General features: G+C 43.0%; 1 protein-coding gene and 1 long non-coding RNA gene across 3 annotated transcripts in view; one reads left to right on the plus strand and one right to left on the minus strand.

The window, feature by feature from the left end:
* LOC311039202 overlaps nt 1–14,267 on the plus strand; it is a 765,206-nt gene that overhangs the window by 567,740 nt on the left and 183,199 nt on the right. The gene's annotated exons all lie outside the window — the stretch shown is intronic.
* LOC311039184 (NACHT, LRR and PYD domains-containing protein 12-like) overlaps nt 1–14,267 on the minus strand; it is a 121,075-nt gene that overhangs the window by 53,672 nt on the left and 53,136 nt on the right. The window contains exon 13 of one of the 2 annotated variants that reach the window (XM_084048854.1): nt 9,230–10,069. The exons of the other annotated variant lie outside the window; for it this stretch is intronic. Within the exon in view, the coding sequence (XP_083904980.1) occupies nt 9,510–10,069 (560 nt within the window). The 3' untranslated portion in view covers nt 9,230–9,509. Of the gene's footprint in view, nt 1–9,229; nt 10,070–14,267 lie in introns of those variants that run through there. 2 annotated transcript variants of the gene reach the window in all.

A 14,267-nucleotide genomic window follows, 5' to 3' on the forward strand; every position in this document is an offset into this window, starting at 1 on the left:
ACACACACACACACACACACACACACACACACACACACACACACACACACACACACACACACACACACACACACACACACACACACACACACACACACACACACACACACACACACACACACACACACACACACACACACCGATGGAGGAGGAAACCATGCAAGACACCAACCTGCTCACCGGGAGCAGTTAGGGGTTCAGGGTCTTGCTCAAGGACACTTCTACACTAACTCTGGGGGAGCCCCCACGCCCGGGATCAAACTGGGAACCTTGTGGTTTCTAGTTCACTCTACCCCTGAGCCACTGCCGCCCCAATGTTCCTCTGAGGCTAACGATATTGTACAGACAGACAGGGTGCACTACATAGTGTCGGCCACGCCTTCGGCCTGGCGGAGACAATAATAATAATAGTGTGATGGCAGTTAGGAGCTCTGGCATCAAACCACTGACACTGCATTCCTTTAAAAGGTCTCATACCTTCATTAATGTGTCATCAGGTTCAGTATCTGTTCCCTTTGTTCCTTTAAGCACACCTTACATACTTTAAGACTCTCTCATCAACACAGAACACCTGTTCACATGCATAGAAATCACAGCTATTAAAGCTACCGTGACAAACACACATCTGGTCAAACCTGATCTCCTCTTTCCTCAACTAACACTGTCCTCACCTGCTTTATTATGATTTGGTAAAATAATAAATAGTGCATTTATATAGCGCTTTTATCCAAAGCGCTTTACATAGATTCGCCCATTCACACACACACACACACACACACACACACACACACACACACACACACACACACACACACACACACACACACACACACACACACACACACACACACACACACATTGTGTTTCATCTTGATTGCGTACCAAACATTCTCTCTCTCTCTCTCTCTCTCTCTCTCTAAGTAGCCAAGATCTACAAGCTACAACTCCTCACAGCACAACTCGTCCTGAGCTTGTAGATCTGTGTTTTCTGTGCGTGACAACAGCAAGTTGTTGTGGAGTCGCTCCTACATTCTGATCATTGTTGTTATCTGAGTATCTGAGTATCTTACACGTGACGGGCATTTCCCACCCGGTAACATCTGTGTTACGCCCCGTTCTGTGACGCACGCCCAAACTGCTTCACCCCTAGTCATGACCCACACACACACACACACACACACACACACACACACACACACACACACACACACACACACACACACACACACACACACACACACACACACACACACACACACACACACACACACACACACACACACACACACACCATAAGAAACACTTTTCAGATCCAGATTCCTTAAAGAACATTCTACTGTTTTAAAAAGAGGAAAAGAGTGATTTGTAATGGAGAGACAGACATAAGAATGTGTTCATTCTAACTGCATTGTGGGAGTGCGTCTTTAAGACATACATGGCAGCAAGCAGCGTGTGTGTGTGTGTGTGTGTGTGTGTGTGTGTGTGTGTGTGTGTGTGTGTGTGTGTGTGTGTGTGTGTGTGTGTGTGTGTGTGTGTGTGTGTGTGTGTGTGTGTGTGTGTGTGTGTGTGTGTGTGTGTAACAAGACGCACAAATTGAGAACATTTGAGGTTCAGGGGCGGGCAGGCAGGCAGACTCACAGACAGACAGACAGACAGACAGACAGACAGACAGACAACTGTGAGTGTGTGTTCAAAGGTTCACAGTGATCAGACGCTCATGATTTGTGGCATGTTATGTCAAATGGATCACTCCTGAAGCCAATCTTAGCCAACCAGTATAGAATATGAAAAATCTGACAGCTCCGTCTTGATCACATGACTATAGAGATAATATGTACCTAATTACATGTTTGGACAAAATCAGTTCAGAGTAATAACACAAAATGTGTTTTGCAAAACCTTGCTGATGTGAAACATGTGGGGCAGAGGTTCTGACTTCCGACACTCGACTGTCAGGCCTGGCGGATAACTAAACAGGGTGAAATTGTCTCCTTTGAGTGGCTGCCTGCTACATGACATTACATTACAGTCATTTAGCAGACGCTTTTATCCAAAGCGACTTACAATAAGTGTATTCAACATAGGTAGGGAACGAAAACTACTAATCACCAGAAGTCTTAAGTGCATTTCCTGCAAAAAAACAAGCAACCAAGAGTATACCTAGCGCTAAGGTAAAAGTGCAATACATCATACCTACTTTTTTAAACAGATGAGACAAAATAGCAAAATCAAATGAGCACAAGCTCAGACAAATAAGTGTATCAACATCCTACACCCAGAGGACACCGCACTGCACACAGAGGACACTCTACTAGACGTCACCACCCCTATCAACCTAGCAGACCCTCTCCTAGACACCTCTCCGCTCCATCCAGACCCCATGCCACACAACAGGGTGGCCCACCCACACCCCTGAGGCCTACCCTCACTGCCCCACCCAGACCTCATCCCACACACAGCGCACCTACACCACTGATGTCCATCCCATACACTCTTGCATCAGCCTCACCACCGCCCACTCTCCCACTCCCTCTAGTCTCCAACCATACACATACGCACAGGCGGTGACCAGAGCCATCCCCAGCACACACAGTATCGAGCAGATGTTCAGGGACTTCTACACAGCATGGGCCCAGGGCAGAACCCCTGGAATGTAACAACAATGTGAACAATGGAGTACAAATCACTCACTATATCATCCTGGAATATACAAGGTTTGAGGTCGACTGCCCTTGGCATCAAGAGCAGAACCACAGACTTTGCCAAAGAGATTGCAAACATAGACATCATTGTTCTACAAGAGACATGGCACAAAGGGGACGGCCCCACTGGCTGTCCTACTGGCTACAGAGAACTTGTGGTACCATCTACAAAGCTAGCAGGAGTCACCCAGGGAAGGGACTCTGGAGGTATGCTAATATGGTACAAATCAGAACTAATCCACGCCATCAAGCTAGTCAAAACTGGAACTTCTTCCATCTGTTGTTTTTTGCTACTTTTGTGTGATATAGAATGGCTTTAAAAAAAAGTTAAAATACGGAGAGACAGTATATGTAATGTGTCCCTCTGGAGTGAGTGTGGAAATATAGTGTCCCTCTCCATCATCAAAGTTGCATCACCCTGCACTAACACATTGACACAATATTATTATTATTATTATATGGTCACCTTGCTAAACTAATGGCCTAAGTCATTTTTTGAGGAAAATGATATGTTTGCCTATAAGTCAGCTCCTCATGACACTGTTACCTCTGGTAAAATGGCCTTATTGAATCTCCTAATAGAAAAGGATCATGCTGTTCACTCTCCTTTTAGTATAATGGCCTCCCTAGTGTGACTTAGGCCAAAATAGGCCTTTTTTTGGCCTAAGTCACATGGTTTTGTGAATTATTTACTGATTTAGGCCATTTTGTATTTTTTTTGTTGGCCAAAGTCAGATTTAATCCTATTTAAATCTCTTATGTTACATAACTGACAGACAGTGTTATTTCTATTTAAATAGTAATAATTTGTTATAAACATTTTGGGTGAAATATATTTTTCCTGAAAAACTTTTTTTTGCAAGACGACGATATGGAACACGTGATGTAGGCAGGAATGTTGTTGCCTGCCCTCTACCCTCAGTCCTCTTAGGCTCTGGCGCCCTCCTCTGGTTAAACCGGTGCATTACACAGGCTTTAGTAATGAGCTCAGATCCAAAGGTTTACATGTTGACCTTTAACCTACAACCCTTAACCCTTAACCTACCTTAACCTACAGTATTAAGACCAGGGGTCTTCAACGTTTATCAGCCTAAGGACCGGTGAAGCAGGGACCCCTCAACTGACAGACATATGAAGCAGGGACCCCTTAACTGACAGACATATGAAGCAGGGACCCCTTAACTGACAGACAGATGAAGCAGGGACCCCTTAACTGACAGACAGATGAAGCAGGGACCCCTTAACTGACAGACAGGTGAAGCAGGGACCCCTTAACTGACAGACAGATGAAGCAGGGACCCCTTAACTGACAGACAGATGAAGCAGGGACCCCTTAACTGACAGACAGATGAAGCAGGGACCCCTTAACTGACAGAGAGTTGAAGCAGGGACCCCTTAACTGACAGAGAGATGAAGCAGGGACCCCTTAACTGACAGACAGATGAAGCAGGGACCCCTTAACTGACAGACAGGTGAAGCAGGGACCCCTCAACTGACAGACAGATGAAGCAGGGACCCCTTAACTGACAGACAGATGAAGCAGGGACCCCTTAACTGACAGACAGGTGAAGCAGGGACCCCTTAGCTGACAGAGAGGTGAAGCAGGGACCCCTTAACTGACAGACAGATGAAGCAGGGACCCCTTAACTGACAGAGAGTTGAAGCAGGGACCCCTTAGCTGACAGACAGATGAAGCAGGGACCCCTATAGCTGAGAGAGAACCTTTGGCTTGTTACTTGTTCTGCTCTTTTTTCCCCTCTACACCAAACCTCAAAATAGCAGAACTACAAGTTCAAACCGTGCCTGTGATGCTTGTAGATCTGCTATTTTTAAACACTGAACACTCAACAGCAGAAACAGCACAGCACAGCACAGCACACATACTGTAGTGTAGAAACAGCCTTCAGTTCCAGAGCCACACACAGTCGGTGAACATGTTTCAATGCCACCCAGTCATTGAGTCACAACATGACAACAATGCAACACATTAGCACACACACACACACACACACACACACACACACACACACACACACACACACACACACACACACACACACACACACACACACACACACACACAGTACAACACAAGCAGCAACAAAGAAAAAAGGTTCCTACCTTGAGCCGTCTGTGTGTCAGTGTGTCTATTTCTGTCTACGGTTCCCCCCAGCATATGGATGCTGGGGCTGAAGGGGTTAATGCTAAGCGGCTAGCTGCAGGTATGCTAACTCACCAGTATGGAGAATCCATCAGTTGTAAACAAAACACTTCTCTTCCATCTGTCACTCATGTGACTCAGCAGTTTGACAACTCTCCTCTACCTCCATGAGGGGAAAGTTATGTTATAAGTTGTTATTTTACTGTTTTACTTCCAGACATGAAGGAGTTTGTATCAAACACCTGTGTGTCTGTTTGGAACAGGTGTGTGTGTGTGGGGGGGAGGGGGGGCGGGGCTACCAGAGGATTTTAAAGAGCCCGCCTCCAGCCTTCTTAGGGAGTGTCTGACAATAACCTGTATTCAGGATGTTTCCCCCAGGTATTAAAGGGATAGTTCACACAAAAAAAATACTTTTTTCCTATGTATTAGTCTCACCATGGAGACTTGAATTCATGGATATGTTTTAGTTTTTGTCTCATTCCTAAAGACAATAATGTGATGACCAGCGGACCGGTAGGCAGCGGTTCCGGTAGGAGATACAAAGGAGACTCTTTCTGTCTCCTACCGGAACCGCTGCTGGTCATCAAGTTGTCTTAGGAAAGAGACAAAAGTCTCCATGGGGTGAATAATCCATAGGAAAAAAAGTCATTTTGGGGTGAACTGTTCCTTTAATGAAGCTCACTTTAGATGAATACATAACTATAGAGAAAGACGTCCTCAGAGTTACTACAGGGGGTCCATGACCCCTAGGAAAATAGCAGATCTACAAGGTCCCGTTTCACAAGTTTTCAAATGTATAAAATCCTTTGAAAATAGCAGATCTACAAGCTCACAACGTTGTGAGCTTGTAGATCTGCTATTTTCAAATTGCCAAAGTATATATAAAGATCTGAAGTGGTTTTGTTATAATAATAAAACTCTACAAAGTAACTAGTAACTAAAGTGTTCAAATAATTGTAGTGGAGTAAAAATATCTGCCTTTGAGATGTAATGGCCAGGCCAGGTTGGAATGAATATGTAGCAGAACTACATGCGGATGCCAGTAGGGCGTTTAAAGAATGGGCCGGATCAGGCAAAAATAAGTCTGGTCACCTGTTTGAACGGAAAAAACAGACCAATGCTAATTTTAAATATGCACTTTGTTTTATGAAGAGACAGGAAAATACAATGCGGGCCGATGCACTTGCTAAAAAATTACAAAATAATAGTGCCACTGATTTCTGGAAAGAAATCAGAACTATTAATAATTGTAACCGTCAAGTGTCGATGATGCAAGTGGCCCAGAGGACATAATGCAATCTGTGGCAGAAAAGGTTCTATGAATTATTTAATTGTATCCCAAGTAAGCCCTTCCAAGTTGGCACAGTCGATAAAGATGAGGAGGTGGCTATCACCCCACAGGAAATACTTGAAGCTGTCCTGAAACTAGACAACAATAAGGCCTGTGGGTTGGATAACATTGCTGCTGAACACTTGAAAAATGCCAACAGGAAACTGCACATTTTACTTGCCATTTGTTTTACTGGGTTTTTGGTTCATGGTTCACTACCAACATCCATTTTATCTGTTATTTTAGTGCCTGTCATTAAGGACAAGGTGGGTAAGCTGAATAGCTCTGAGAACTACAGGCCGATAGCTATAGCCAGCATTGTATCAAAAGTACTGGAAAGAGTTCTCCTCAGTAGGCTGGAGCAGTATTTACTGACAGCTGACAATCAGTTTGGGTTTAAACAGAAACATGGCACCGACATGTGCATCTTTGCACTCAAGGAGATATTGGACAAATACTCAAGTCAAAACACCACTGTATTTAGTTGTTTTATCAGTGCATCCAAAGCTTTTGACAGAGTCAGTCACTGTAAACTTTTTAATAAATTATGTCTGCGAGGGCCCCCCAGATATTTGATAAGGATTCTGGTTTACTGGTATTCACGCCAGACTATGCTGGTTAAATGGGGTAACTCTATCTCCGCCCCATTCCATGTGACCAATGGGGTAAGACAAGGCAGCATTTTATCTCCATTCCTTTTTAATGTTTTTATGGATGATTTATCTGTACAATTGAATGCCTGTAAAACAGGGTGTATCATTGGTGACAGTATCATCAACCACCTCATGTTTGCAGATGACTTGGTGGTCCTATGTCCTAGTAGTGCTGGTCTCCAGCAGTTACTAAGAGTGTGCTCACAGTATGGCATTGATTATGATATCAAGTACAACGCAAAAAACAGCATAACTCTGATGGTGAGAAGTAAGGAAGACAGTAAGCTGTTTTTTCCTGACTTCTATCTGTCTGGTATGACACTGAAAGAGTGCAAGGAGACCAAATATCTAGGTCATTTTATAACAAATGACCTTATCTGATGACAGAGATATTTCTAGACAGCGCCGTAAACTATATGCTCAAGCCAACGTGCGTATGTTCGCAAATTCAATTTCTGCTCAGCTCCAGTGAAAATCTCACTTTTTAAAGCTTACTGCACTCCGTGGCGACGCTACAAAAAGGGCAGTCTGCAAAAAATGACAGTGACCTATAAAGACTGATATGAGGCTCCTGCTCAAAGCCCCAAGATGCTGTAGTGCCAGTCAAATGTTTGTAGAAATAAATGTACCCACTTGCCCTGCTGTATTACCAAACCTGATGTATAGATTGGGTGAACAGCATCGTTGTATCACTCTCTAATCTTGCCAAGAGCTCTGTTAGGCTGTCATCTAAGCTATCGAGACACTGGCGCTCTAGCCTGTGTGTGCAGAGATAAGGCTAAAAGTCCTGCCTTGTTTATTTATTGTTTTGTTTTGTTTTGATATGTTTTAAGTGTTCCTCACTATGGACCCCCCTGTGTGTGTCTTGAATAAAGATTGAATTGAATTGAATTGAATAATGGAGTAGAAGTAAAACTGTAAAAAATAAATTGGAAATACTCCAGTAAAGTAAAAAGATATATACAGTACTTGAGTAAATGTACTTACTTTCCACCACTGCATGTAACATAAATAATGTCCTAATAATAATAATAATAATATTAGTATTGTAGTATTGTATTAATGATATTAATAACACAGGAACAACGACAGACTTTCAAAACATTTATTAAACAATTACAGTTTATTCTACAAATGACCTTAATCTCTCTCTCTCTCTCTGAGAAGATGATGTCATCTTTAATGATCGTACAATAACACATGAAATGAAACATTATGAAGGTTCCAGGGGGTCCCCAGATAAAGTAGTTAACACAGGGGGTCCCCAGATAAAGTAGTTATCATAGCATCACAATCATTTTAACCACTTTATAATGTTATGTGTTGGCTACACAAAAACATCAGATCTACAAGCTCACAGCGCGGCACAAAGTGCTGCAAAAAGAGAAAAGTTTGGAACATTTAGAATAATTTAGATTTTTCTGGTAAACATAAATCTTCTCTTCTGGGGGTCCCTGACACAACACATTTTCAGATGGGGGTCCCTGACACAACACATTTTCAGATGGGGGTCCCTGGCACAACACGTTTTCAGATGGGGGTCCCTGACACAACACGTTTTCAGATGGGGGTCTGCAGCCCAAACACATATTAATCTGGGGGTCCTTGACTTGAACAGGTTTGAGAACCACTGCTGTAAGAGTCCATATGGACCCCTAGTGGGCCCCGGACCTGATGTTGAGAAACAGTGTCTAGATCAGTGTTTCTCAAAGTGTGGTCTGGGGACCCCCAGGGGCAGTTTTTCTTATTAACCCATTAAAGGACGACTTCACCCATTTTCAACCTATATTCATATAATATAAACACTAATGCTCATGATAAAACGGTACCATGTTTTCCTACTCAGTCTGTGTCTCATAGGAGAGCTGTGGACAGTTCAGAAACCTGTCTACCAGTGACATCATCGATGGGGAATCCAAGCTAATAGAAACGGCAGGCTTTGTATTCCTGGAAAGTTGCAATGCAATAAAAGAAGCCATTGTTCTCACGTTAATAAAAATCTAAATAAAATGTTTTAAATCTTGTTGGAAAAAAAAAATCCTGCCTAATGATGATGTCACTGGTAGACGGGTTTCTGGACTGTCCACAGTCCTCCTATGAGACACAGACCAAGTAGATTTTTTTTTAAACATTTTATCATGGACATTAGTGAGGGCCTATTATATGAAGAGAGGTTGAAAATGGGTGAAGTCGTCCTTTAAGACCTGAGGCCGATAAAAAAATGATTTCTAAATAATACAATAAAATAAAAAATATATATATTTAAAGATTTGCACACATTTTCATGATTTCACAAAAATAGCAGATCTACAAGCTCATAGCGCGGCACTCGGTGCCGCGCTATGAGCTTGTAGATCTGCTATTTTTGAATAGCCTAAAGAAATCTAAAAAGTGACACAGATGCTTAATGGGTTAAAATGTGGGTTAATGGGTTAAAATGTGACTTTAAAAAAAATATCTCGGCCTATGGGGGTCCCTGGAACAGACTATGTTCATATGGGGGTCCCTGGAACAGAATATGTTCATATGGGGGTCCGCGACATGAAAATGTTTGAGAAACACTGATTTACTGATTGAAGTACTCGTGGTAACCATGACAACCTGGACTCACTCAGACATGTGGAGTAACCATGACGACCTGATGTCACCCTCACATAGAGACTCTATCTCTGCTCACACAGACACACTGAGGAGGTGGAGAAGGAGGAGAGAACATTGAACCCAGCATAGAGAGGATCAGTGAATGTGTCACTGAAGGTGTACAGGTGTATCAGAATGTCCTCTGATATTTTATAGAATGACAGAGTTCCAGCAGAACAGTCTAGATACACTGCTACTCTCTTAGAGCCTCTAGAGGGACTGACAGGGAGGAGAGTCTGCTTACTATTGTGTATGACACTGTACCTGTTACCGTACTGTTCTCCACTACAGTGCAGACTCCAGGACATGTCATTGTATCCAAGCACACAGTCTCTACCCTCTCCTTTCCTGCTGATTCCTCTGTCAGTCACTGCTATAGAAACCATATAACCCTCCCACTCTACCTCCCAGTAACAGCGTCCAGTCAGACCCTCTGAACACAGAACCTGTTGCTTTCCATCAAACCTGTCAGGATGAGGAGGATACTGATGACCCCGTCTGTCATTTGTCACCTTCCTGTTGTTCTCAGACAGATAGAGGGTTCTGTGTGTTGTGTTTGTGTCCAGTGTGAGAGGATGATAATCTGATGAGAAAAACAACACAATAAACATTAAACACATCATTCACTGAGTGACACACACACACACACACACACACACACACACACACACACACACAGTTCTTTAAAGAACAATTATTTAACTATTTAAATGCTTCTATAAAGCAGTAGTTCTCAAAGTTTTTAGTGTCAAGGACCCCCGCATTTTTATATATTTGGCCGCGGACCCCCATCTGAACATGTTTTGTGCCAGGGACCCCCAGAAGAGAAGATTTATGTATAACAATGTGCCGCACTGTGAACTTGTAGATCTACTATTTTTAAACAGCCAACATATAAAATATGTATAAATTAGACCCTCCAGAAAAACGTGGGCTAAAACTCTTGATTATGCGGACTAAAATCCTCTATTTTGCGACGAAATATGCGTTTTTTTTTGCAATTTTATGTGATGAAATTGCGGGAAGTTGCAATATATGCGGAAAATTGTGAAATATGCGGCAATATGCGAAATATGCGATATGCGAAAAGTTGCGAAAAATGCGAAATATGTTAAAAGTTGCGAAATATACGGAAATATGCGATGCGATGTGCGTATTATGCGATGCGATGTGCGTATTATGTGATGCGATGTGCGTATTATGTGATGCGATGTGCGTATTATGTGATGCGATGCGCATATTATGCGATGCGATGTACGTATTATGCGATGCGATGTGCGTATTATGTGATGCGATGTGCGTATTATGTGATGCGATGTGCGTATTATGTGATGCGATGTGCGTATTATGTGATGCGATGTGCGTATTATGTGATGCGATGTGCGTATTATGTGATGCGATGTGCGTATTATGTGATGCGATGTGCGTATTATGTGATGCGATGTGCGTATTATGTGATGCGATGTGCGTATTATGTGATGCGATGCGCATATTATGCGATGCGATGTACGTATTATGCGATGCGATGTGCGTATTATGTGATGCGATGTGCGTATTATGTGATGCGATGTGCGTATTATGTGATGCGATGTGCGTATTATGTGATGCGATGTGCGTATTATGTGATGCGATGTGCGTATTATGTGATGCGATGTGCGTATTATGTGATGCGATGTGCGTATTATGTGATGCGATGCGCATATTATGCGATGCGATGTACGTATTATGCGATGCGATGTGCGTATTATGTGATGCGATGTGCGTATTATGTGATGCGATGTGCGTATTATGTGATGCGATGTGCGTATTATGTGATGCGATGTGCGTATTATGTGATGCGATGTGCGTATTATGTGATGCGATGCGCATATTATGCGATGCGATGTACGTATTATGCGATGCGATGTGCGTATTATGTGATGCGATGTGCGTATTATGTGATGCGATGTGCGTATTATGTGATGCGATGTGCGTATTATGTGATGCGATGTGCGTATTATGTGATGCGATGTGCGTATTATGTGATGCGATGTGCGTATTATGTGATGCGATGTGCGTATTATGTGATGCGATGTGCGTATTATGTGATGCGATGTGCGTATTATGTGATGCGATGCGCATATTATGCGATGCGATGTACGTATTATGCGATGCGATGTGCGTATTATGTGATGCGATGTGCGTATTATGTGATGCGATGTGCGTATTATGTGATGCGATGTGCGTATTATGTGATGCGATGTGCGTATTATGTGATGCGATGTGCGTATTATGTGATGCGATGTGCGTATTATGTGATGCGATGTGCGTATTATGTGATGCGATGTGCGTATTATGTGATGCGATGTGCGTATTATGTGATGCGATGTGCGTATTATGTGATGCGATGTGCGTATTATGTGATGCGATGTGCGTATTATGTGATGCGATGTGCGTATTATGTGATGCGATGTGCGTATTATGTGATGCGATGTGCGTATTATGTGATGCGATGTGCGTATTATGTGATGCGATGTGCGTATTATGTGATGCGATGTGCGTATTATGTGATGCGATGTGCGTATTATGTGATGCGATGTGCGTATTATGTGATGCGATGTGCGTATTATGTGATGCGATGTGCGTATTATGTGATGCGATGCGCATATTATGCGATGCGATGTACGTATTATGCGATGCGATGTGCGTATTATGTGATGCGATGTGCGTATTATGTGATGCGATGTGCGTATTATGTGATGCGATGTGCGTATTATGTGATGCGATGTGCGTATTATGTGATGCGATGTGCGTATTATGTGATGCGATGTGCGTATTATGTGATGCGATGTGCGTATTATGTGATGCGATGCGCATATTATGCGATGCGATGTACGTATTATGCGATGCGATGTGCGTATTATGTGATGCGATGTGCGTATTATGTGATGCGATGTGCGTATTATGTGATGCGATGTGCGTATTATGTGATGCGATGTGCGTATTATGTGATGCGATGTGCGTATTATGTGATGCGATGTGCGTATTATGTGATGCGATGCGCATATTATGTGATGCGATGTGCGTATTATGTGATGCGATGTGCGTATTATGTGATGCGATGTGCGTATTATGTGATGCGATGCGCATATTATGCGATGCGATGTACGTATTATGCGATGCGATGTGCGTATTATGTGATGCGATGTGCGTATTATGTGATGCGATGTGCGTATTATGTGATGCGATGTGCGTATTATGTGATGCGATGTGCGTATTATGTGATGCGATGTGCGTATTATGTGATGCGATGTGCGTATTATGTGATGCGATGTGCGTATTATGTGATGCGATGTGCGTATTATGTGATGCGATGTGCGTATTATGTGATGCGATGCGCATATTATGCGATGCGATGTACGTATTATGCGATGCGATGTGCGTATTATGTGATGCGATGTGCGTATTATGTGATGCGATGTGCGTATTATGTGATGCGATGTGCGTATTATGTGATGCGATGTGCGTATTATGTGATGCGATGTGCGTATTATGTGATGCGATGTGCGTATTATGTGATGCGATGTGCGTATTATGTGATGCGATGTGCGTATTATGTGATGCGATGTGCGTATTATGTGATGCGATGCGCATATTATGCGATGCGATGTACGTATTATGCGATGCGATGTGCGTATTATGTGATGCGATGTGCGTATTATGTGATGCGATGTGCGTATTATGTGATGCGATGTGCGTATTATGTGATGCGATGTGCGTATTATGTGATGCGATGTGCGTATTATGTGATGCGATGCGCATATTATGTGATGCGATGTGCGTATTATGCGATGCGATGTGCGTATTATGCGATGCGATGTGCGTATTATGCGATGCGATGCGCATATTATGTGATGCGATGTGCGTATTATGTGATGCGATGCGATGCGCATATTATGTGATGCGATGTGCGTATTATGCGATGCGATGCGATGTGCGTATTATGTGATGCGATGTGCGTATTATGCGATGCGATGCGCGTATTATGTGATGCGATGCGCATATTATGTGATGCGATGCGCATATTATGTGATGCGATGTGCGTATTATGTGATGTGATGCGCATATTATGTGATGCGATGCGATGCGATGCGCGTATTATGTGATGCGATGCGCATATTATGTGATGCGATGCGCATATTATGTGATGCGATGTGCGTATTATGTGATGCGATGCGCATATTATGTGATGCGATGCGCATATTATGTGATGCGATGTGCGTATTATGTGATGCGATGCGCATATTATGTGATGCGATGTGCGTATTATGTGATGCGATGCGCATATTATGTGATGCGATGCGCATATTATGTGATGCGATGTGCGTATTATGTGATGCGATGCGCATATTATGTGATGCGATGCGATGTGCGTATTATGTGATACGATGCGCATATTATGCGATGCGATGTGCGTATTATGTGATGCGATGCGCATATTATGTGATGCGATGCGATGTGCGTATTATGCGATGCGATGCGCATATTATGTGATGCGATGCGCATATTATGTGATGCGATGTGCGTATTATGCGATGCGATGCGCGTATTATGCGATGCGTGTATTATGCGATGCGATGCGCATATTATGTGATGCGATGTGCGTATTATGCGATGCGATGTGCGTATTATGCGATGCGATGTGCGTATTATGTGATGCGATTCGCGTATTATGTGATGCGATGTGCGTATTATGTGATGCGATGCGCATATTATGTGATGCGATGTGCGTATTATGTGAT

This window comes from Gymnoscopelus microlampas, assembly GCF_963454915.1.
Source record: "Gymnoscopelus microlampas genome assembly, chromosome: 22".
Taxonomy (NCBI): domain Eukaryota; kingdom Metazoa; phylum Chordata; class Actinopteri; order Myctophiformes; family Myctophidae; genus Gymnoscopelus; species Gymnoscopelus microlampas.